The sequence below is a fragment of the Nasonia vitripennis genome, assembly GCF_009193385.2.
Source record: "Nasonia vitripennis strain AsymCx chromosome 4 unlocalized genomic scaffold, Nvit_psr_1.1 chr4_random0005, whole genome shotgun sequence".
NCBI lineage: Eukaryota > Metazoa > Arthropoda > Insecta > Hymenoptera > Pteromalidae > Nasonia > Nasonia vitripennis.
Window position 1 is genome coordinate 931,328 of NW_022279640.1, and position 27,687 is coordinate 959,014.

The following is a 27,687-nucleotide window of genomic DNA, read 5'->3' on the forward strand; positions in this document are numbered from 1 at the left end:
CGCGCGTCGAAACTGTAAGTCCGTAACATTAGCTACTGCGCGATTTATAGATCACCGAATCGGCTGCAGACGCCGAGGCCGAGGCTCGCTGCCACCGAGTCGTCGGTTCGTCTCCAGTGCGAGCCGCGTGTGCGAACTCGTCCTCTCGCGCCACGCGTTACATTGTATTAACATCTTGAGTGAATATAGACATCTTACTTTTAAACACGAACGTATGTCTGTTTCTTCCGTAAACCTGTTGCGTCCTTCCGACGAATCCGGTAGAGTAAAGCCGGTTACATCGCGACGCGGCTACAGAGCGCACGCCTGGCCGGAGACTCTATACGCGAAGAAAGCGCGGCGAGCTTCGCACGCCGCGCAGCATCATCGAGGGATAGCCTTGCGGAGATAAAAGAGTGAGTAATCCCCCTCGTTGACACGACAGCATCTTCGCAGCTGTCGCGCTAAAGCCCAGTTACCCCGTGACAATATGCGTATTTTACAACCAAGTAAATGTTAAAGAATTATTTGAGAAATTATAAACATTACTCCCAATTTAATATATGGAAAGATTTGCTTTATATTTTTTAAATAATTCTTTAACATTTACTGGGTGATCCCTACCGAAAAATCACGTGAATATCATAGCATTATCACGTGATTATCACGTGATTATCATGTAATAATTACGCAAAGTTATCGACAAAATTATCTCGCGATTATCACGTGATAATTACATGAGTATACAAACTGTTTATTTCTTAAAAGGATGGCTAATCAGTAAAATACGCGTGATAAACGTACATTACATATTGTAGTAGACGATACGTTGCTTTTGCAGGGCTTACATATCTTGTTTTTAAATATTGTTTTATTTTATCGTAGTTGACATTTTTTTCTTCACATTCGTTTTTATTATTACCTTGACTCGTTTTTATAAATACACAATCATGTTCCTTATCAAGTGGCGCGTTTTAGAAGCAGACGAAGCTTTAGCGCCCGCGACACTATTTACTTCTATATTGGTATCCGAGATTTTACTTTTAAGAAAAACGATACTTTCCATAATTATTCTAAGTGATTTTTATATTTTATCACATTTGTGTGCTAATTGTGTAATTTTTAATAAAAGTTGTCAAAAGAAAAAAACGCTCTCAATTATATAATATGAACAATCTTGTATATTATTTTCTCAAATCATTATTTCTTTCTTCAGTGTGAATGAACGGTGAAGTTAGCCGCCTACAGTGTGAAAGGACGGTAAAGTTAGCTGCGCATCAAAAATGATAGGGAATTGTTTTTCCGCCTTTTTTACATATCCTCATATAATAATATATTACGATATTTAGAATAAGGAGGTTGCCGGTGCATACTCTGCGTTCCGGAAAAGTTACAGTAACTATAGCTTACCAGGGTAGCCGATGACAAGGTTCGGATTGTTTCCGGTGTCTTGGTATAAAAATCATTCAAGTACGGTGTCTAGGTATACAGGGTGGCCGATGACGACGTCTAGGTGGTGCGCTCCATAGTATTTAGTGTCTAGGTATAAAAATCATTGAAGGGCGGTGTCCAGGTGTACAGGATGGCCGATGACGAGGTCTAGGTGGTGCGCTCCATGTTATTTGGTGTCTAGGTATAAAAATCATTCAAGGCCGGTGTCTAGGTGTACAGGGTGGCCGATGACGAGGTCTAGGTGGTGCGTTCCGTGGTTTTTGGTGTCTAGGTGTAAACATCATTTAAACGCGGTGTTTAGGTGTACAGGTGTTGTTCTTCTTATACTAAGGAAGCAATGAAACGGGTTGATCTCTGTCTTTAAGATAATTATTTATTCGGACTCTTGAATACAAAATTTTAAAGCTAGCGCCTGTAATAAAAAAAAATATTCTCAGTTTTTGCGTACATGTGAGTCTCGCAGTGATCGTTTTTACATAACAAAAATAAATGCTTTTATTAACTATTTCACTTAAAATATATGTCTTAGATTATGTAGAATTACGCAGAGAATATTTTCTCACACATTTACATTTTTTTTAATAAACTATATGCTCCATACGAATGGATTACATTTTCAAAATTTTACTCGGCGTTGTCCAAACAAGAAAAGAGATATATAGACACTTGAACAAAGAAAAAACTACTCACAGCGACATCTACTGTATTCCATTGGAAACCCAACAACAGGGTGGTCAATGACGAGGTCTAGGTGGTGCGCTCCGTTGTTTTTGGTGTCTCGGTGTAGAAATAATTCAAAGGTGGTGTATATCAGAACAATCAGTGATTTCATGTTGGTGATATACATGTTACAAAAAAGCTATGGTCGAAAGGTGCTAAAGATGCTTATGATTTATTTTTCCGACGTCAAATATGAAATACTCAAAAAAATTTTCTAAAAAGGATTGAAATCTCTAAAAATAATTAACTTTTAAAAAAGTAAAAGATTAGGCGAGTTTGATGTATACCGCAACGAAATTACAGATGGAAAAGAACTGAGATCAATCAAACAAAGTCAATTTTAACAACTCTCAAGACATAATTACTACGTAACTTGCCATGCCCGTTTCATTGTGTTTATTGGTGGACAACTAAAATTTTCTTTTTATGTATTACAACGTCATACGAACACCATAACTACAATGAAACGATTTTTTAAGTAGGGTTTTTCTCAGTAGGGTCGTATATCATGAAATATTCAATTAATAATAAACTTATCAAATATGTAAGTCATTGAGAAAAGATGTGAATAAATTCACGGCACATAGATACCTTAAGTATACTTTAATATAATAGTAGAAGTAATATAAATATAAATTAATAATCTACATAATATTAAAATTCTTTATTTTGGAAAACGATGTTTTCTGTTAACATCCCTATATCTCATGTAAATATTCAACAAAAATTAAATTTTCAACATCGATGCATACAAACGCTTAGATTTATCTCGGATTATTATTATTATTATTTTTTTTTATTGATTTTTCGCAGTTACTTTTCTTTGTGTTGGCTTCTAAAAGATTTAATTAATTATTGCTGTATATAATACCTCAAGTTACTCAATATTAATTTTATCAAAATTTAATTTAAATTTAGAAAATTCTATTGCGTGAGTAACGTTTCTTATAATTAGAATTTCAGAAATTGTGTTACTACGGAGCGACGCGTATAGTTATAATTTTTATCTTAATTTTATACGATCAATATTTTTTGTACATTTTACGAATAAGTTAGCATGTATATATCGCAAATACCATTTTTCACGCACATATTATAAATACAGTATATGAGCAGCGGCTCCGTAGATTTTATAACTCTCAGAATAGACCGAAAAATTTTAATAATCTTATACACTAGGTTGAAAATAATTAAGTGAATTTAGTATATGATATTGTTACATAATTTTATTACATATTTTTATTATATGATTTTTTAGTCCCAAATATTCATGTAATAAAATCATATACTAAAATTATGTATAGTAAAAATATACATATAACAATATCACACATATACATATAGCATTACAAGGTAAAAAGTAGACAAAATGATGATGAATATTTTATATTAAATATGTACACATATTCTTTACATATTTACTATATTTTAATAATAATATAAATTAGGCCCAATAGATAAATATTGGCATTCACAGAAATACGTATTTTTTAAATTCTATCAGTTTTAATAGGTATATCATTGTGAGAAATATTTACAACTCTTTTTACAGATAAACAATCTATTAAGAAATTCTCAGCATTAACAATATTACATATTACATATTCTTTCTTAGTGATTTCAACAACAATAAATTGCTGTATCCGAATGAAGCGATCGTCGTCAGTTGTTGCGATTGAATTATTCGACCTAAGCCTTGGTCTCATCTTGGACGTGAAGAGGCATTCTTCTTTAATAATTTTAAAAAATGATAAACTATCAGCAGATAACTGTAGTTGTCAGATTCACGTGCTTTTTGTTCTTTTATGTCATCCTAAATATCTCGCGTTTACAATTTTAAGGTTCCTTTAGCATTTTTATAATGCAGATGTAATAAAAATGGTGTAATATTTAAATCTGGTTTTAAAGCAATATTTTCGTTTAAAATCTCTTTACTATGAGGCAAACTGATTAAACGACATAATTGGTATATAACGCCTTCAGCAGCATGTATTTTGCGAACTAATTGGCCATTGCTATTCTCAAAACAATAGCCATTATGTGTCCATAGTGGACCCCAATTTACCACACTTTGTGTCAAATGTAATAGTTGATGGACGATGTATGACATAGCACTTTGTGAATAATAATGCTCTGTATAATCAATAAATTATTTAAGCAGCATATCAACGCGCTCTAGTTCATTGCGGAATATGTATTTGCTGTTAAGTATATAAAAAGCATTCATCAACAGTACTCAATGTTTCATATAATCAAACATATGTGGAAAACGCATTAATATAGGTATACTGTAATACAGAGTCCAGTTCTCCCATTCTCGTGCCTTCCATCAACGTCTATCATCAATAGAATGAGTTAATCGAGCTATTTGGTTTGGAGCCTTTATCGACAACAAAATTTCATTTATTGTAGAAATATCATCATTAGACAAAGAATATGGCCTAATAGAAGTATTCAACGAGTCAAATTTATCTAATGTTACTAAAATCAATGGCCTTTTAACATCGTAAACTGGATTATGTGACCCTATACAGCTACTAGACAGTTTTTTTTTGGCGACGGTTCATCTAAAAGGACATACTTTACAGCACCCCCTCTTAACATGCGAACGTATACACCTAGGTGTAAACACCAGCTACATACTGCGAAGTAGCCATTATATTGCACAAAGCCTTGCATCGGAGATCTAGCTACTGACACAATACAACAACATAATACACAGACTTTAATTCGTCGTTCTTCTCTATTAATGTTGTACTTAACACTTACAATTCCCAGTTTGTTCATATAAGAAACGTAAGGTTTCAAAAAAATATCCATATCAGGTTTGTCTTGTACAAACCATATACCACAAGTCAGAGTATTAAATGTTGCAGTTATAATGTTATTTCTTTTATGCAATAGTATCGACTGTATAAACTTTATGTATGCAATTCCATCAGTAAAATCTTCAACATCTGAATAGATAGTATATCTTTTTTCAAGCACAGAATTGAAGTGTTCAGAGTTTTCTTTCAACAACAAAGCGATTTCGTTATCAATATTAAAAATAGCAAAGTACGTAAGTAAGTTTGTTTTTTAATGAAACTCTTTTACCGTAGGAAGTGCGCGTAACTTCGCGATTATCACGATGAAACTGTTTTATATACTTTTTACAATGAGAGCATACAGCATGAAAGTCTATTTCTGCATTTGAATTAAACAATTGATCAACTTTATTACAGGTATCAGGAAATTTACGCGTACCAATGGCAAAGGAATGGCAAAGATTATATGCGAGTGCGAATTTCAAAACGGCAAGTAAAACTTTCGTTTCACTTACAACACAACTTTTGAACTAATAGTGATACACTAGTGATTAAATACTTAGTTGGTAATGCCAGAGGCGGCTGAATCAGTTGGAATCACAAACTTTATTGTATTTCGAAAACTACCAGATCTGGTATTCAGACCCAAAAGGCCGATGAAAAACAAAATTTTGAATTTTGATAGTATATCATTCCAAAGTCACTCAGCATTAATAAAATTTATACAAGAGCGTTTTCTAATAATTTTTATCTGATTATTACTTTAGAAGGTCTGTTAAAACTTGTACAGGAGCCATATGTTAACTATTAATATACAGCTATTTGGCATAATATAGCTACGTTAACTATTAACATAAGTATCATTGGCACAAATCAAACATGCTTATGTTAACAGTTAACATACATCTTTGCTGCAACCTCACTTTTCTCATAGTGTGCTTCAGAGAAATTTTAAAATCAAGATATCATAGCTATATGTAAATTGTTTTTTTATTATTTTAGTTAATGATATTAATTGTTAAAAATCAAATTATTTGATAATAAAGTTAATGAAGTATCATTTTGGAAAAAAGTATCAAATAATACAATATTTATATTATAAAATACATGAAGTATTGATATACAAAGGATTTCATTTACAAATTTTAAACATGTTTTCTAAATAAAAAATTCAAGAGAAAATTGATCCAAAGTGTGAAAAGCTAAAAATTTCTTTTATCGATGAACAGAGAGTTGAAACGCGTATTAACTGTTTGTAGTGAAAACACGAACTAACCCTATCATCAATTTACATGCATATTGTATTAGAGCAGGATATTATAAATTGGTATGCAAATTTCCAGACCTCTGACTGCTATATTTTTATTGTGACGAGACACGAGTCTCGCACATGTAAATACGTATGAAGGCGGCCGCAATAAACACGGCATGCGCAGCGAGCGCGCGCGCAACGAATGAAAGGCGAATCCGCACGACGCGGAATGAGCGCGCGCGCGCAACTTTCGCAAGGCGAGTCCGCACGTGCGCGGAGCGCGGCAGCCGGCGAGCGACTCAGCGACGACGCGCCAGGTGGCGCCACGCGCCGCGCGCCTTTATAAGGCGGATCGCGCGGCACGATGAGCAGTTCTACTCGAGCTCCACTCCAAGTAGTATCGTGCGCACACGTTACTACAAGGAACAGCGAGAGATAGACCTGCGCCGACGAAATCGTCTCGTGAGCCCACGTGAAGATTTGGTAGACGAACCGAAACCCGAAACTCCGAATTGCCGTCGTGAGCACACGAGGCAACCCGGAACACCCGAGCGACATCGAGTCTCGTCTACGTGAGCACACGTGACGATACCCGGTGCCACCGTAAAAATCCTAACCCACATTCCGACACATTGCTGCCACCCTCTGCCACTGTGAGCCCACAGGGTTAAGGGAGTAACAATTACAAGACCGGCGATTCACCCGGTCATGCGCTCACGTCCTAGTGAAACAAAGGTACATTCCTAACCAACAAAACCAGCCTTACGCCGACATCTCACGACTCGCTTTATCTCTGTGCGCACACAGGGTAAAGAGAGGAACGAGATAAGCGACGAAGATTTGCGAAGCCGTGCGCACACGACTCCACAAATCCGAGGGATAACTTCAAAATCCGCCACCGATCCGTCATACCGCCACCGTACCGAGTCGGGATTTAACAACTGATTCCAAATTACTATTCTTTACTTAAGAAATATATTTTGTTATTATTAAAAATATAAAAACAGACTTTTTTCTTGCCCCTTTCCCCTATCCAGATCCTGGAACTGACTGACTATCCAGTCTGGGGGAAAGTTAAACCGTTACATTATCAAAAATTGATGTAATGTAATGTGGGCCAGATTTATTGAAATACCTTTCGATGATTGACAAAATATGGCAGAGTGCACCATTTCTTTCTAGTCACAAGATAAAATTGATTGTGATATACAATACTTTCTAGCTATAAATAATAACTAGATAAATGCATACATCACTTCTTTATTTTACCTTTCATCATCCTTTTGTATCTTATGATTTTTAAATATATTTCTTCGAGTTATGTTGCAAGATACATGAACATAAAATGTATTTTTGATATAATTTGTAACTTGGGTTTTCGTGCAACCCAGTTACTATGCAATTCCTTGCCCGGAACTTAGAAAATACCACGATGGCGCCAGACGCTGTCCGTGAGCGTCAGAGTCTCGCGACTCTTTGTTTCCCGGTGCGAGGTTTTGCTGAGTGTTTTGCTCGGCTAGCTGCAGCTCCGAGATCGGTAAGGAGAGAGGGTAGTTTGGGAGAATCAAAACACGTTGGTAATCAGACAGAACTTTAAATTCAAGTTAAATTTTTACAATTCTGAACCGAGATCCGCACAAATTATTGAGATAGCCCGTAAACATAGACAACGCGACCACCACTCTTCTCTCCCTAGCCACCGTGTCGCGTGAGCGCTGATTGGTCAGCGTGTCGCAGCCCGACGTTCCGCTCGCTTGCAACACTATCGGTTCACGCACTGTTGCCGCGTCGCGCGGTCGCGCATGCACACTGATATCCCTGCGGACACACTGTCGGAGAAGATAGCCTCAAAATTCAAACTCCCGTAACATTCAGGCAGCCTTTTACTCACAGACAACCAAAATTGCTATTGGCCGTGGAACCTGTAGCGACTCCCAATGCCGCGTCGTCAGGGCCCTTGAATCGGGTGGCATCTGTCACTACAAATGCGAGACGCTGTTTTTATTTCTGACGTCGTGCGGGCGAGCTGCCATTACGCTGGTCCTGCTGCATCAGGCGCTTACGTAGGTAGACCCTACGAAGGGTTCTGCCACCGGCATCGGCTGTCTTACGGTGCGTGGGGCTGACTTGAACGCCCTGTCGACGTAAATGGTTGCTGCTGCTGCGCCAACGTTACTCGTCGTCTCCCCGCGTTTCTTACTCGCAAGTCGGTGACGTGCGTTGTCCTATTTGTCTGTCGCAGCCACTGCTCCTCTCTCGCCGTTTACTCGGAAAAATAAACGGCGCAATTAATCACATGAACTCTCTCTCTTATTCATACAGCCTTGAGACGGTCTACCCCGACCGCGCCGAACGCCGTTGTTGCACGGCAAAATTTCGTTGTGTTACAAATTATATAATTTTTGTACATGATTTTATTACATTAATATTTGGGACTAAAAAATCGTATTATAAAAACATGTAATAAAATTATATAACAATATCATATACTAAATTCACCTAATTATTTTCAACCGGGCAGACCCTCTTATACAGCACCCTTGATTGCTTTGTACGTCTGCTGCGCAGACATTTTCACCTGGGTTTTCCTCAACGGTCCTCGTAATAACGATAGACATACCTGCATCTAATACCGAAACCAATATGGACCGCTATTAAGCATTGGACGCGGGCAACATTTTACTACTATAAGCCCGGAAATACGAACATACGCACGCTCTCATTAATGACACTACGCGGACCCTCTTTAATCGTTTTATTGACGGAAACCTTTCCTACGTCCCTTTTAACCTGCCTAGTTCTCCGCCCAACTACTTATTTTCAAAAGTACGCCCCCTGCATCCCTTTCCACCTACGCCTACGATACACTTCGGCAAACGACAAACCTCATTACAAATTTTAGGAAAACTCCCACAACCTCCCACTAACGATCATCCCTCTCATCTCTTGACACGAACAATCTGACGAAACTCGACACATCAGATTCGCTTTGACTGCCGCGCAAAGGACACTTTGGTAATATCTCTCCAAGTGTCAAGCTATTCTCTATACTCACGGCTTGTGTTAAAATCCAAGCATATTTCTAAGTTACTGTACGTGAATAGTTGAAGTTTGTAGTAGATATATTTGAATAAATAACTTTAAAATGATTTGTTCTCTACATTTGAAGCTCTTATTTGAATAGCTGTAACGGGTTAATTTTTCGTTACGGCAGAGATCGTCGGTAAGATCCTTCGATGACTCGCCAAATTGTTTCAAAATAAATTTTATTTTTATAATCTTTTAATATTCAAAAAAATGATAAAGCTACTTTATCACACATTCTAATTGTTCTCACATTTTACTAATATTAAATTTAACATTGCATGGACAGATATTAAATACAATAGCGACTGCAAATGCTATAAGCAAAAACATAACAATCATAATAATTAGTCTGATACTGTACATGTTCAAAAGGTATACGTAAATTATTTTTATTTGAAAACAGCCAATTAATAAAAATTTTATGATCATTATCAAGATATTTAGTGTCTTCATTTTCTTGATAATCACTCTGGTAGAAACGGAATCCAAGTTATTTGGAATTTCTGAGGTTGTCAATCTAAGAAATAAGTAGTTTTCTGTGTTATAGTTTTTGTTACAAGATGTAACGCTTTTTATGCTAGTTCTTTGGCAGTTTTTAGATCGAATATTTTTAACTGTTTACTGCCGAAGATAGTTGGTCAAGTATCACGACACAGGTGCACGTGGTTAATGGCGATTCGAGGTTAGAATCGGAAAATCATTACTAGCAGGCTTGTATTCGAGTTATTTATTTTTTTGAAAGTATATAGAATAATGATTAGCATGCGACAAATCATCCGAAAAATTTCGACCGACCGGGGACTCGAACCCACACCCTGCACAAGGATAGCCATGCGCCTTAGATAACTAAGCCACGCAGACGTTGTCATTTGTCCAAATATCTCTGGCATTTACTTTTCAAAAACAGCTTGATCTAAGAACTGTCAAAGACTTAGGATAAAAAGCGTTACATCTTGTTACAAGAACTGACAAAGAAAACTAACATGTTCTTAGCTTTTTCACCATTTTAAATCGGCAAATTTCTACCAGGGCAGTGAATGAATAATCAATTTAACTTGGCGGCAAAAATTAAAAAAAATTAAAGCATGAAAGGCAAAAATTAAAAAACTGAAATTATCAAATTAAACAATTTCTAAAATGAAAATTCTGAATTAAAATATAAGGAAATATAAAATAACAAGAGTTTAGAGTATTTTTGTTTTAAATTTAGAATTTAAAATTAATTTATTTAACTGTCATAGTTTTTTAATGTTTTCAGTTTCAAAATTTCACCTTTTATTATAAATCGAAGCGTCATTTTCGTGTTTCAAATCTTTATTATTCAAAATTTTACTTCCATCCCTATTAGAAATTGATATTAGGAAAAGGAGCGACGTTAGGAGTGAGGTGAATCATGCTAGTCTACTATTATATTGAAGTGCTTAATGTACCTGTGTGCCGTGAAGCTATTTACATCTTTTCTCAATAACTTAACATCTAGGAGTTAACCTGACACCTAGACATCATTTATGAGATGGATATAATTATAGGTCTCAAAATTTTTGATCCTTGAAATTTTGGGCCACAAAATTTTTGGGCCTTAAAAATTTTGGATTATTTAAATTTTTCTGTATGCCATAAAGCCATTCATATCTTTTTTCAACAACTGATATATTTTATTTGATAGTCGAGGAAATAAAGCACTAAAAACGGCCTTACTGTCGATTTTTTGAGCAGTAAGACGGATTGTAATACGATTTTTGGCATTTGATTCGTCAGAGCGTCAGGAAATTTGTGACCTAGTGTGATTAATTACTTTTTTGAAAATGCATTATTGCATTTCTATGTTAATCTTATGCACAGTATTGCCCTATACTGAATGTGCAAACTAGCCCAAAGGGTTTTAAAAATGCAATTGCCAATGTCTAACTTTAAAATTTACGTACAGTAACCATCCTGGCGTCAAAATTATCCTGTTAACGTGTACTTTTCGATCTCACAGGCCCGCAGTATTAATTTTTAGACGCACTGGCGTGGTCACATTTTCCTGACTTTTAAAAGTTACAGGAAGTGTTCGAGAATTTTCGATTCACCGGCCCTGAACGCATACCCGCCCCTTACAGAAAAGTTCCATGGCCCAAATGTTGGTTTTGGTGAGATGTGATATATATGTTACCGGCAAAGTGCAGGAGCGCTGAACTCAAAAGTTATAGAAGAGTGATAGTAATAAAAACAAAATGTTTTTAAAACATTTTTAAAACAATTTGAAATTGTGAAATAAATATTTTCATAAAATGTGTGACCCAAAGATTTATGAAATATTTATAAAATGTGATTATAAATATTATAAACCAAATATTAAAAAATATTAAAAAAAATGTTTAAAGTTCACATCAATCGCTATAATATATATATCTAAAATTTTTTTTTAATATTTTGTAAATATTTATCAAAAACATTTTAATTTGTTTTACAAAAAATAAAGAAATAAAATATTATAAAATATGTTAAACACTTTTTAAAATGATACTTTTTTCACATTTCAAATGGCTTGAAGAATATTTTGAATAAATATTAAATTACAAGATTTTGATACATTTTCTTTTACTGAGTTTTATATATTGTAACGGGCGGGATTAGCGCCCGTAAGAGCTGGTCGGCGCGAGTGCAGGGTAGTACGTCGTTGGCTGAGTGCTTACAGCACGCGCCTTGAGATCTAGGGGACGTGCGGTCGAATCCTCCCCGTCGCTTTACTTTTGTGCGAATTAGTTCCCGAAAACCCCGTTACAATATATCATGCAGATACCTTTTTTATTTGGCCGAAACAACATGTATCAATAAAATATTTTAATACATTTTTATAATCTTTTCAAGTTATATTACTCAGCATTATTTTACAATATTCATAAAATACGTTTTAGAAATATAAGATTACAAGATTATAATATATTTTCTGAGAAATATTTCAAAATATTTTATAAACATTCCGGGGATACTTTTTTATCAAGTCGAGATAAATGAGAGACTATATTCAGGTAATGCATGCTACTATTTTTTTTTTTTTTTTTGGAATTTGAAACTCGAAACTTTATTGCCTCATCCACGCAAGCCTTCCATACGTCTTTTTTGTGCCAACCCTATCGATTTCGCACCCTCCCGCCTAATTCCAGTTAAGTCCGTTTTTACGTTGTCCTCCCATCTGCGTCTAGGTCTACCTATAGAGGTCGCATTACATTTGGTTTTTCTTTTACCACTTATACGCGCTGCCGTACGTTCATCACCCATTCATACCACGTGACCTGTCCGCATCACCCGTGCGAGAATCTCTTACTTCGCGTATTTGTATCGGAATATACTATACAACTTTTTATATCTATAAAATGTTTCAGAATATAATAATCGTAAACAAATCACAGAAACTTGAATGTCCCAAAAACATAAATAAAATGTTCATGAAAACTTTCGAAAATAAAAATCGCATATATTTTTAAACCATTTCTGTACAAATTTTTAAAATATTTTATATCAATATTTTTAAAAGATTTTAAAAATGTTTCTTCGTTATTTAAGGCACTACAAAATAATTTTAGAATATTTGAGAAATTTTTAAAAATATTTTAATAGATTTTATAAATATTTACAAATATTTGTTCGAGGCTTAGCAGTAATCTATCGACGAAATATTTTTGTAATCTATTAAAAATATAAAATATTTTAAAATATGTTAAAAATGTTTTTTGAATGTTTCAAAATGATTTTAAATATTTTTTTGCAGTATTGTTTAGAAACATTTTTACCCTAGGACAAATAAGATTTCAACAATATTTTTAAAAAATGCTTGAAATGATTGCAGAAACATTTCATTTGTGATATTTTTGTGTTGTTAGGGTAACATACGGTCGAGAAAGAAAATACAAGGCGTGAAATAAAAAACGGATGAGTGAGGGTATATCTTGTTCGCATAAAAAGAAGCACTTGCATGCATAATAAGTCGTCATTTATTTTAGCTGTAAATGATGGGGTGAATAAAATAATTTATTATTTCTAGTAAGTATTTAAAAACTACAAAATCTATCTCAATTTTATGCAGTTATATATAATCTCGCGCTTTGATTTTGCGAATTCAAATCAATTTTTTAATTTGATAATATCATGCGTGTACCTTTAAGCTTACCTGCAAGTCAGCATACATGTTCAGACGCACCGAAGCTTAAAGATTGCATTTGTAAGTAATCACCACGTTATCTTAACAATATTTTCAAGCAATATGGCGGCAAAATATTTTTCTCTAATATTACCGCAATGCGAAATATAAGTTAGAATTGTTATATTGAACACTCTATTATTGTTGTTTATAATTAAAATAAGTAATAAATAATTTTAAAAAATAATTAATTCGAAATCTTCTAAACATTTTTTACTATGATGTACTTAATATGATGTAATCTTCATGAGAGGTTGCTACGATGCGCATACATACATACACACAAATGCACGCCCGCGCACACACATATTTGTTAAATTCTCTATACCTAATCATTAAAATTATTTTAATTTTGGATCGATGTAATTGCATGGGGTAGAAAAAAATGTATAGTATTTGTAAGTAATCACCATACTATCCTGACTAGCATTAGTAATCGACATTCTGATATCTTCACACTTATCAATATGATCTTCTTCAATTTTAGCAAGATATCCTACGCCTGTATCTTCGTCAAAAGTACCTTCGAAAGTAGAAAAAGTATCAAATTTCCGAACACTTATATGCCTTGCAGGAAGTTGTATTAAGCGCTCGCATTTCTTATTATAAGTACTACTACATGCAATATTATTTAAATCATCAAGACTTGAACTAACAACTGAATCAGGATGAAAAATAGTTTCTTTTCCTTTGTTTTTGAATGATTCTCGACGCTCTTGCAGCAGCAAAAGTTTTTTATGTAATTCTTTTTGTGAATTAACTTTTGATTCTTGGATCGGAGAGATTGGGGTATTGAGAAGTTTCAGCGATGAAGGTACTTGCTTGATTGTTAACGACGGTGACTTTCGTTTAACTACAGTCACAGTAGAAAATGACTGCTGTGGTTCAACTCCCTTCTCTTTTTTTTTATCTGGATATTCACTGATGCTCTCTTCGGTGATTCATGTAAAGAAGACTGACTGTGTGAGTGGTTACTGTTGCCACCCTCGGGTCCGTGACGCTTAATTAAAGTAGTTGATCCACGGATTTTACTCAAATTTAACTTTTGTACGAATGACTTTTTTTTTTTTTTCAAAGCTGAGTGTACTTGATCTTCCAATGTATCTGCAATTCAATAAATAAATTTTTATAATAGATAAGGAAATATTAGTGGGTACTATGAAATTTAATTTACGTTTGGGGCAAAACATTTCATCATCGGGAAAATCAATTGATTTTTGTTTGTTAAGTATTTTTTTTTTATTAGATTTTTTTAAAATACTCTTACTAAAAGGCAAAGTAAATAACCCAATTTTTTTACTATGGTAATCATCCATATCCGAACTACTATCATCAGTTTCGTCTTTAGGTTTCATGTATTAATTCTTCGATAAAATAGCTTTTCTGGCTTCTGTATAGAAGCCTTGTAGATATAAAGACGGATAGGCTGGTCGATGACTTTTGATTTCTTCACTTTCAAATTTATTGGAGAAAACTTATATAGATTATTTTAAAAATCAAATTTTAAATAACATTGCATTCTTAAATATTCGTTAAAAATAACCCTGATTTTCTATACTATTTTACACAAAGTAATTGATCAATATTAATTATGAACTTTGATTGAAAAAAAGCTAAAGATTCAGAAAAAAATTGTCCACTGTTTATTGTTATACTTTTAGTAACTTCGGAAAAGGAATAGTACGATACTGACTTTTACTACACACGTTCTTATATAACTACTGATTGTATAAGAATTTCCTAAGCTAAGAGGAAAGTTCAAGTATCATTGGTTCATGGCTATTTTTATGAGATAGGCTTAAACGAAAATTCTTTGTTGAATTATCCAATTTTATATTCCATACTTTTTTAACTTCAAAATATTCAATAATGTATTGAAAATATAATAATCTAATAGTTTTCTGTAAATTATGTAAATACATTTTCGGATAACAAAAATTGTTACGTCTACTTACATATACATGTAGATTCTATGAAAAGAAATATTTCAGAATTATCGTTATGTCTCCAAAATTGTTTTCATTGAAATATTTACAATAATATCTAAAATATTAATATTAAAATATACTGGAATATCTCAAAAAAAATTTCAGGAAATACTTCAGGTAGTATTTCAAAATAATTTCTGCATTATTTCACTGTATGAAAAGTAATATTTATGAGAGTTGCAATATTTAAAAATTTAATTTATACTTCTTACTTCTTACAAGCATACGATCAGAGAAATTACATTTTTTTTACTTCGACAGGGATTGAACCTTGGACCTTTGGGACAGTAGTCAAGCGCACTAACCGTTTACCTAAACAGTATTTTTATTTACTAAATTATGGATCTGACATATATAGTAGCTTTGTTTGTAGCTTAAAATTAATAATAAATAAATTTTAACTATAATTCATAGCAGCAACAGTATGCCACCACTCAATAATATAATTTTAAACTTAATAACAATTAGGTTATGCAATATTCAAGTCGAATAACCACAAATTCGTAACTTTGAAACCAAATAATTTTTACTATATAATATAGTGCAATTCACCTCACTCCTAACGTCGCTCGGTTAAAATATATATTGCAATAGTGATAAAATTTAAATTTTTTAAATATCTTTTTTCCTAATGTCAATTTCTAATAGGGATGGAAGTAAAATTTTGAATAATAAAGATTTGAAACACGGAAATGACGCATTGATCTATAATAAAAGGTAAAATTTTGAAACTGAAAATATTAAAAAACTATGACAGCTAAAAAAATTAATTTTAAATTCTAAATTTAAAACAAAAATACTCTAAACTCTTGTTATTTTATATTTCCTTATATTTCAATTCAGAATTTTCGTTTTAGAAATTGTTTGATTTGATAGTTTCAGTTTTTTAATTTTTGCCTTTTATGCATTTTTTCGAATTTTAATCTTTCTAAATTTTTGCCGCCAACTTAAATTGATTATTTAATCACTGATTATCATTAAAATGAAGACGCTAAAATTTTAATAAACAAAAAGAAAAATATGATGTCTCATTATTATCTATAGATGTCTCATTAGATAAATAACGATAAGCATGCAAAAAAGTTTTGCATGCTTATCGTTATTTATCACTGTCGAGAACATTGACGTGATTTTGTTACGTATAAAAATTTTATAGTTCTCTACGTCGATTCGTCACTGTTGATGTGACATTTGTTTAGAAAAGAGGTAAAAAAAATTTACGCTGCAAATCACTTAAACCAATTAATTAGTGCAGAAATACCTAATCAAAATGAAAATGAAAAATAGATTATTTGCTGTTGTACGACAATTTATCAAACATTTATGACACTATAGATGTACTTATTTTAAAAGGAATTGTAAATTATCCTAATTCTAAAAGTCAATTAAATGATAACCATATACTTGAATTTAACAACATTTTAAAATTTTACTTGATTTTTAATATGCAATCTGCAGTTAATTTTCAGAGAGTGCCTAATATTTAACCTATAAAAAGACATAAAGAATATATTCAAATACTTTTTTCTGGTTGAAGTACGAACAGACGCTGGATTTGTTTGTAGCACAAAGACAATATGTAATACGAATTTTTGATAATATTAACAACTAGGGGGGGAACCCTCTGCTTGCTTCGCTTGTCAACCCCCTAATTTCAATTTTGATTGTGTAATTTTATAATTTCTAAATCTTCTCATTACGATTTTGATTGTTCATTCCAAAATGATTAGTTTTTTAATTAAACTCGCTTCGCTTGCCAACCCCCAATATTAAAATAGGTAGTAATTTATAAGTTGAAAATATTTCTACTGTAGTTCTAATTTTAATTGTATTCGATATTCAAAAATCTATTATGTTTAAACTCGCAGTGGTTACATATAACGTAATGCATAGCAACCGTATCAACAACATTTAACAACAAATAATTGGCAGCTTTGTATTCACGTTGTGTCAAAGATTTGGTTACGTTTGAGTTAAATTCAAAGTTTTACTTGCGATTTTTTAATGCTATATGCACAAATAGTTTGGTTATTCCTATAAAACTAAATTCAAAATTAAATCGCGAGTTTTTATGTATAAATTATTGTGCGGGATACTAAATCCAGGCTGCAATCGTTTAAAAAAGAGAAGGGGAAAGAGAAGGAGAAAGAGAGAGAGATTAGATTTTAGATTTATATGTTTTTATTGTTGTACATTATGTTGTACATATTTAAATATAGTAGAAATACAGATAAGATTAACAATTGTTGTGTAAGAAGTGATAGTGTAAAGAGTAAATGGAATGTGGTGAAATGAGATGGATGGGTGTATATGTTTGTGTGTTTTCCAATTTAAAGAAATATGATTTAGCTGTTTGTTTAAAGTGCGATATGGATAGTGTGTTGCGAAGGTGAGATGGTAGGCTATTCCAGAGGCAGGAAGCACTGATGAAAAATGAGTTCCTCAGCGTCTCCGTTCTGAAGGACGGGATGTCCAGGGGGTCACCTCACCCCTTACAGGCCTGAGCGCGACGTGGAAATCAAAATAGGCTAATAGGTACGGAGGTGTTGAACATTTTCCTTAGAAAACAGGCCATGAAGTATTTCATACGTCCGGCGGTGGTAAGCCATTGCAACTCACGCCTATAAGGGGAGATGTGCTCGTCCCTCCTTACACCGTAGATATAACGGATCCCCGTGTTGACAAGCCTCTGCAGCCTCAAGTCAAGTTCCTGTGTCAGGTCACAGTAAGCCAGTGAACAGTAATCGATAATGGGAAATAGGAGTGCTTGCACCAAGTGTTGGCGCAACCTGAGGTTAGTGCTCTTCCTAAAAAAATAGAGACGGTACATTAAAGAGTGAGCACGTTTACAAACGTGTGTAAGAGAGAGAGAGAGAGAGAGAGAGAGAGAGAGAGAGAGAGAGAGAGAGAGAGAAATAGGAAAAGAGAAATAAAGAGAACCACACTCAACATTGAAAGTTAAGTATTTTCAATCTATCTAATTTTGACATAGTAGATAGACAGAATATCCAATAAAATGTCAAAGTGTAAAATAGAAAAAAAATCCTTGTAGATGACAATTGCTTATTCAATTGCTTTTCGTATATTTTGTTTAATACGGAAGAAAATCATATGAAAATTAGAACCAAAATTGTAAATCGTGTTTATGAGAATTGGGAATATTTTGAGCCATTTATCGTAGGCGATGAATCTTTAAAAATTACTGATAGAAGTACTTATGAAATGCATATATTTGGTCCCATAGAAACAGGACATTATGACATACAAAATTATAACAATTTAAATTAAATAAATGTGATGATTTAAAATTAAAAAGAGTTGAAATTGATACTTCAAAAACTGATTATCAAGAAAAGAAAAGGGAAGGTGACTTAATAGAAAATATGAGTGAAACCCGTTTAATAAAAAAACGAAAGAAAGACAAAGTAGAAAATATGAGTTCTTATTCTTTAGATAAAAAAAGACAAAAAGATGCAGTCAACAATATGAGCGAAATCAGATTACAAAAGAAAAGGTCTAAGGATATTGTTGAAAATATGACTGATAATAGATTAGCGAAAGAAAGGTGCAAGGATGTAGTTCAGAACATGACGGACGATAGGTTAGAGAAAAAAAGGTGCAAAGATGTAATTCAGAACATGACGGACGATAGATTAGAGAAAAAGAGATGCAAAGATATAGTTGAAAATATGACTGAGATATGATTAGAGAAGAAGAGATGCAAAGATATAGATGAAAATATGACAGAGGTTAGATTAGAGAAGAAGAGATGCAAAGATATAGTTGAAAATATGACAGAGGTTAGATTAGATAAAAAGAGATGCAAAGATATAGTTGAAAATATGACTAAGATTAGATGAGAAAAAAAAGGTTTATGAATACAACAGAAAATACAAATAGCAATCGCGTTAACAAACGTCGCCAGATTCAAAGGGCTTTAAATAAACTATTTTCATCAAAACTTTCTTACTTAGACTTTGGTGAAATGGATGGGTGAGGGTAAAAATTTTGAAAAATAAAAATTAGAAAGGGTAAATATTAGAAATTCAAACTTCATAAACTGAGATTTTGAAATGAAAAAATTTATAAAACAAAAATGTTGAATTGAAATATTGCGAAAGGTGATATTTGTAGTTAAAATATTGCAGAAGCGATATTTTTAGGAATTCCCAAATTTATTCCCAAATTCTGGGACTTCAAATTTTACCTTTCGTTATAATTAAATTCGTAATTTTTGCCTTTCAAATATTTATTTTTCAAAATTTTACTCTCACCCGAAATGGATTACGTATGTCCTTATTGTTATGCTTCTTACTGGTCTTCATTCTTCTTCAGTTCCTCAATTCTTTGCACGAAAAATTAAACAAAGATCAAATTTACATTTTTAATTATGTAACAAAATCATGCAGGGATACAATGATATTCATTGATGGACCTGGAGGAACTGGAAAAACATTTTTGTACAATACTTTAATTTATTATTTTTTAATCAAAAAAAAAAAAAAATTATTTTCATTATTTGGGATGAAGCATCCATGATCCCCAAAAATGCTTTGGAAATCGTTGACAATACTTTACGGGACTTACTTATTTGAGGAGGAGACTTTCGACAAACACTTCCTGTAATCAAGTATGATACTAAATTAAAAATTATTAATGAAACAATTAAATCTTCTTTTCTATGGAAGAATTTCAAGGTGTTAAAATTAAAGATAAATATGAGATCGGAAAATATTAATTTTTCATCTTTTCTTTTAAACATTGGTGATGGACATATTGACAGTTTTAAGATTCCAGATAAATGGAAAACTAATAACATATGCAAACAAATTTACGATTCAGTTATATCTGTAAATGATGATTTTTCAAACAGAGTCATTTTATCGCCCCATAATGAAGATATTTACAGAATAAATGTAGAAATATTAAAAGAAAAATTAATAGCCAGGAAGTTATACATTATAGTATCGATTACGCTAGATATAAAGGTGTTGATGAAGCCCATAGTGATGCTGAATTAAAATATCCAACAGAATATTTAAATTCTCTGAAATTCCCAGGTTTCCCAGTACATAAATTGACTTTAAAAAAAAGTACAATTGTCATGCTTATTCGAAATATACGTATAAATGACAGTTTTTGCAATGGTACCAGATTGAAATTAATTAAACTGTTCAAACATAATATTAAAGCTGAGATTATTACAGGTGATAAAAGGGAACTACTGCTTTTCATCTTTGCCTTTCGTATTATTCCGTCGACAATTTTCTCTAATTTTGGCTTTTGCCATGACTATAAATAAATCGCAAGGACAAAGTTTTGACACAGTTGGTATTTATATTTATAAGCCACTCTTTTCTCACAGACAGTTGTATGTTGCCCTTTCTAGATGTAAAAATGAAAATCAATTATTTATTCAAAATGAAACGGATGATACCCAACTTATAAAAAATATTGTTTGGGCAGAAGCATTTAAATAAGTGCAAATGTCTGTTTTCCGATGATAATATCCACTTTAGTAATTGTCATTTGATAGAAATTTTTTTTTAGTATACTTAACATCTTTATAGATTTGAACACAATGTTATAAGTATGAAAAATATAAGTATGAAAAAATACATGCAAACTTGTTCAAAATTATAAGTGTAAACGTCTTGAGATTCATAATTTTTTTTTATTCATTCAACAAAAAATGGAATCAGATCCTCTTCAAAATCAAGAAGACTCACATAGGATTCAATACATTTGTAGAATTTGTGATTCGAGATTTAATTTAAAAAAACATTATTAAAGGCACATAAGGAAGCATGCTGCCATTAAAACCTTTCTTTGTCAGAAATACGGAATATTATTCAAAAGACATAATCACCTTATTCGTCACTTACTTAGACATGAAAAAAAAAAAAAAAATAGAAATATGTACTTATTGTAACAATATATTTTATAGAGCTGACAATTTAAGATGACATATGAAATTACATAAGTAAAATTGTGCTGTAATCATGTTATTACTATATTTATATTAATGCATTTAATTTTTCTTTAGAAAAATTGTCAAGTAGTATGCTCATATAGGTCCATATGAAAGCAATATATATGAAACATAATCAAAAAATGTACATACATGTTTTCATATTGGACAAATATGAGAAAGGTTATTTTTTTGAAAAAAAGTATATTCTGAATGTAAGCAAAAGTTTTATAATGCAAATTATAAGAGTGGAATAGGCCTACTGGGGATACCACTTTTTTGTTAATAAACGTTAATAACAAAAATTTAATAGATTTGATACTAAAAAATAATTTTACTCTTATAATAAGTCTAATGAAAATTGAAGAAAAACACATAATAAATGTGAAAATATAAATAAAAAGACTTGTATAAAGAGTAATAAATGTTAGTAATGATATTTAAGAAAAACACATTGTTGATGTTTATTAACAAAATATAAAAAAAAACGCACCAACAGCATACTTCACTAAATTTACAGTATGTTCAGGGCAGTACCCTTTGGGTGGTGTGGAAATCTATCAGTACTTTCTGAATTGCATATTTAGTAAATCAATAGATAATAATTAATCATAGCATATTGTTATGTCCTAAACTATTGAAAGCTGTCACCGGACAGTAACTCTACGGGTTATTTTGCTTTTATAAGCACGGACGAGGACAAAGTTTCAGAGCGCGAAGCTGAGCGCCGTCGGTGCTTGACTACCTTCGCGATCTATTTAATAGAACGGCCTCCAGTAGCCGCCGGAAAGTCTTTCGAAATTGCACTAGTTTCCGTTACACGCACAAATTTAATTTTATTAATTAAATTTAATTTAATTAACTCCTAAATTTTGATTCCGCTAGTTTTCGGGTAATTCGTCGAATGGACGTGACTCTAATCGTGATATCGTTATCGCGAATTCGTGATATTCGAGAGACTACATGGATTTCTAATCATGAGAGAGAAAGAGAGAAGTGCGCGATTGAGGCATGTTTATTTAATTAAAGTCACTTACCTTTTTTTTATTCTCTGCTACTGGACTGCTCGGCTACCAGCACGTCCTCTCAGCGGTGTCGATTCTGCTTCCCAAAGCAGATGGTTTCGATTTTGGATGGGTGCGTCAGGGATCAGGAGCTTTGGGGTCAAATATTCACTCACGATTTTGCTTTAAATAGATTTATTCAATTGCCACACGGTTTAATATTAAAGCTCGCTCGCAACTATCTAATCGTTTTGTGAATTATTTTAGATTATCAATGATAATGCTAGTTGTATGACTGAAATACATTTAAGTTTATATGATCAACATATTCGAAGTTCTTTCACTATCCGAAATATTATAAGTCTTTGCACTTATCCCAAATGTTCTAAGTCCCGAACTGTTAAAATGATTCTAAGTCGCTTGATACCGAAATCATTCTAAGTCGCGAGACACCGAACCGAACTTGGGCAAAGCTTGCGCGTGGCAATGATTTATAGAGTAGACTAAGAACGTGAGGACCTGTTGCTGGGCTCTTTTATGCTTTCGTAGCAGAGGCGATCTCCGATTTTTCGTCTCCTCGGCGGGGTGGGTGTTTGGCCAATTAGGTGGCCTAGATGCAGCTTCTTGCCTTATTTGGAGCGTTTAATGCATGTGACGTTGTAGAGAGGGCCAATCAGAAAACCAGAGTAAAAATCCTCCCCTCTAGTACACCGAGTCCCCTTGTGCTCTTCTCCTGTCAAACTCGCCTCTGATTTACCTCCCTTATCTGCAGGCTCATAGAAGCTTCTTCTTTGCATTTCGAGACGACTTGCGGGGTGTCCTCTTTGGCGGCTCCTCGAGCTTCTAGCGCGCGTGACTTATGTGTCACTTGCCGATAGCGCTGCGCGCTCCGTGAGTTTCCCCTTCATTGCACGTGCATCGCTTTCGAGTATGCACGGTCCATGATGTTCAGTAGGCTTCTTGTTTTTTCTCTCTACTTGTGCTGTGCTGTATTCGTTATATTTTGTAGCGGCTTGGTTTTAGTATCGGTGTATTTCGCTTAGTCTCCTGTTGTAGAGTCGTAATGTGTGCGTACATATCGGTGTGCTTCGCTTGGTCTCTTACCTCTGCTGTAGAACCGCGAATAAGACTTTCACTAGGATTGATCGAGGCCCATCCTTTCATGAGAGTAGATAAACCAACGTTCTTACATTTATCGATCTCGATAGCATTAATCTCATATCTGATTTCCTCAAACATGTGACAGATAGCATTATTGACTAACTTAGTATTTTGTACAAGCGTACCATCACTCTTAGTTATTCGACCAGACATATGCAAGGAACTGCGTGAAGGTAAAAGGCATAAGTCTTGATGTTGAACAGAGATGCGTATTTCATCACTATTATTGTAAGATGAAGCGGTGTAAGGTTGATGAGCGTGTATCTCATAATTACACACCGAAACATCGTACGTCACGGGAGATTGAATATTTAGAATCTCGTCTATTTTTTTTTTAAGACAGCAGAGGAATATACACCTTACTTTCCACCAGGGCTTTTGACTCTTAGACCGAGTCCTTTTAAGAATTGTATATTTTGCCGTGTTAGAGTTCTGATTGCTCGCTGGCGACTGCTTGGTTGCCATTTTGGTTTGCTTATATACCCTCTTTTGCTGTAGACAATACCCATTACGCCTGTTTTAGATGTAATCTGATTGTAATTATCTCACCTCGAAAGTTAACAAGATTTCCGTCTTGATCAACTATACGTAGTTGCAATTGATCAATACTCTTCACAGTGATCGGAAGGTAAATAACTTGTGATGGAACTTCGATGATCTTGTAGCCTGGTGGTACTGCAGGAAAGAACTCGTGTATAGTATGCACTCGCTGACCGTTTATGTAGGCACCATTAATAATGCTACACTCGACTCGTAGAGCGTTAACCTTGAGAATAGACACTGGTAGATCGGAGCTATGAATAATATTAGCTTCAAGGATGCGTTGTGTGAAGCCTAGTAGTTGAGCAATCGAATCTCGCGGACAAAAATGAATGGTATGACTACACTGAATTACACTGCGAAGAGTGTTATTGTTGGGTTTGAGAGATATTGATATACCTTTCAAAGCTAATGTATCATGAAGATAATTTTCTATATCTTCAATTTCATAGCTACCTGTCGGTAAGTAAATTATCTCCTCACCTACGTAGAACTTGTTATTGTCTGTATCTATATTAGGAATTGAGTTAAATGTGAGCAATTCAACTAATCTGAGAACGTAATTTTTATTTGGAGATAGTTCAATAGGAGGAAAGTATTGAGCTTCAAGAATAGAGCTTCAAGAGCTTCAAGTTGTAGCAGAGAGACTCAGAGTTAATGAAACCTCCATGACAGTTAAACTGATAATGACTTGTCAACTATTTTTTTATCTTCTTATATAGGCTTCCACTCAAAAACTTGAGACAAAGATGACCACAATTGAATGTATTATAATCTTGATATCTTTCATGATTATATTTTACTTCATTAACACCCAGATATAGTAATTCTATTGGAGGTTGAAGATCACCAAAACTATCGAAGTAAATTATATTTGGACCACGCTTACGGTATGCAACCCAATGCGTACCAGGACCACGAGTATCATCCAAATTTACTATGGCTGATTCATTGTAATGCGGGCCATTTATCGGTAATGAATCACGCATAAATACACCACGAAAGTCCGAGATCTTCATAATTTTAGCATACTTTAGAAGATCAAAATCTGTTAGAGCTCTCTCAGGAAATCTTACTTCGAGGATCTTTCTTTTTTCTCAATCCATTTCCAAGCTTCAGATGAAGACATAATAATCCCTTCTTATGAGATTTTAAGTAGAGTCCTTTACCAAGTGCAATCTCTTCCATCTTTTGATTATGTCTCTGACTCTCTTCCAATCTAAGTTTGGCAGCTTTAGCATCATTAACAGTCTTAGCTATTCCAGCAGCGCCACCTGCTAGTGCACCAGTTGCACTAAGACCAACAAATATGGGAACAAGAAATGGTAGGAAACCACCTATCTTAGATGGAACTGGTAATATTGGAGGAACTATAATATTTTTCTTATCACCAGCCTTCTTAACCATTTTGCGAGCACCTTTTAAAGTAGAAAGAATAACTTTATTAACACATTTGCTTGGTACAACTGATTTTGAAGCAGCCTTCACCATTCTTCTAAGTGTAGTGCGAGACTTCATTCCCATTCCAAGGTTTGATTTTAATTTCATAGCGTTAGTTATGGCGTACGCTTTGCTAAGCTTTGTTAGCCAATACTTTATCAGCAACGTGTCTAGCTTCAACGTTTTCGCGATTTTGCGAATAGAATATATCGTGCTCCTTACAAGCTTATCCAACGGATTAATTCCTGAATCACCTCGAGCAAGACGTTTAGCTAACTTGGTGCCTGGTCCACAGTATTGATATCCTTGTATATGAAGTTGTCAATGGGAAGTTTGTTGATAAGTTTATTAAGAAATCCACGACCGCGTCGTTGTTGTTTATATGTAATCATCACACCCTGAAGGTCAAATGATAACTGATACCGAGAGTATATAAGCGCGCTCTATTTATACTTTTACACCTAGTTACAAATCAGATCTCTAAGAATGAACTTCAAAGAGCAACCAGTCAAACTTCCCATAGTGAATTTTGACACTGTCGTCGAGTCTGAGAAAAACATTAGGCGTCATGGAGATCTACTTCCAGACAGCATTCGAGCTGTGTTTTGTGGACCATCAAACTGTGGTAAAACAAATAGCTTACTTGCTCTAATAACACATCCTAATGGTGTTAGATTTGAAAACGTATATGTATACTCAAAATCTCTCAATCTATCAATCCAAGTATAAATTTCTAAAAAATTTTGTAGAACCTATTGATGGTATACAATATTTTCCTTTTAGCGATCATAACGATGTGATCGCTCCCGATGATGCTCTCCCCAACTCAATCATGATATTTTATGATGTTGCCTGTGAAAAGCAAGATAACATAAAAGCATATTACTGCATGGGGAGACATAAAAAAGTAGATTGTAGGATGCTCGAATGAGTGGATTTGAAACAGATGCTAGTGATGATGATGAAGATGATAAAGAAGAAGTAGAAGAGAAAAAAGAAGAAAATGATAAGTATATGAAGATGTTAAAGCAAAAACAGAATAACGATAAAATTTATGGAGTTCGAAAAGAATGTGGAATATGGATGTTTGGTGATTCTTCTATCGTTTTTGGTGATAAGAGTATCAAAGTAAAAGATGGAAGATATCATAAAACCTCAGGATTGATGGAATTGCTAATAGCAAAACATCCAAATAAGCAGATATATAATCAAACAGATCTACAGAACTATCAAAGTATACTTGAAGCGACGAGTGCTCATAAGAAAGGCTTCAAAAGTCATGAATCAATTCGCATTCATAATAGTAAAAAGTATACTGATATCATAGCACCTTTGTTTGCGAAGAATGGTGGAGCATTACCTCGATACAAAGTAGCTCGAAGAAATACTCAAATGGACTATGTATATTGGAATGATCCTAATGAACTAGTCGATCGTCTTCGTCTACTTATAGCTGAACAATCAGCTGGTAATCCAAGCCACATCAATGAGATTCACTCAATTATTGAGGAGCTCCATGAGAAAGGGTATATATATTGAGTGCTTTGATAAATATGCATCATTTTAAAGATGAGTGTCGACGTGTTCGGACGTAATCTAAAAAAAGCCAAGATGGTCGTGGTCCTCCTGGTTTTGTTTTCAAAATCACAACAAATGGTCAATACGACATGGATAAAAAGAGATTATGCAACGTGGCAGATGCGCAACATATAGATGAGGCTGTTAGTTTGTTTCAACTTCAAATGGAAAACCAAAAAATTCTAGATTTAATATCCCTACAAGAAAGAGACTTGAACAATTTAGATTCTCTTTTGGAAGCATACAGAGAGCAATTTGATTTAAAATTACTTACCTACAAGCTATAAATCGATACTATAAAAGAAATTGTGTCACAGATCACAAGCAACATTCATTCTGAAAACGTTTAACATGCAACATAAAAAAGTAGTAGTTGTAGAACTCCACAAACCAGCTCGACGGAATTATCTTCGTGGCAGTTTTGATGTTCGAGGATTAGATGAGACTTGGCAAGCTGATTTAGTAGAAATGCAACCATATGCTAAGGAGAACAAGGATTATAGATATCTTCTCACAATCATCGAT

At 33.6% G+C, this 27,687-nt stretch overlaps 2 protein-coding genes across 5 annotated transcripts in view; both read right to left on the minus strand.

Moving 5' to 3' along the window:
* Positions 1 to 27,687, minus strand: part of LOC107981668 (ras-related protein Rab-32) — a 229,075-nt gene that overhangs the window by 131,311 nt on the left and 70,077 nt on the right. The window contains exon 1 of one of the 4 annotated variants that reach the window (XM_031928296.1): positions 13,451 to 13,546. The exons of 2 other annotated variants lie outside the window; for them this stretch is intronic. In XM_031928296.1, coding sequence (XP_031784156.1) covers positions 13,451 to 13,468 — 18 coding nt within the window. In that variant the 5' untranslated portion in view covers positions 13,469 to 13,546. Of the gene's footprint in view, positions 1 to 13,438; positions 13,547 to 27,687 lie in introns of those variants that run through there. One more of the 4 variants, XM_031928295.1, reaches the window with a different exon arrangement.
* Positions 1 to 27,687, minus strand: part of LOC103316989 — a 357,042-nt gene that overhangs the window by 10,751 nt on the left and 318,604 nt on the right. Inside the window, exon 7 of the transcript XR_004345276.1 lies at positions 13,891 to 14,584. The gene's annotated coding sequence lies outside the window, so the exon portion shown is untranslated. The remainder of the gene's footprint in view (positions 1 to 13,890; positions 14,585 to 27,687) is intronic.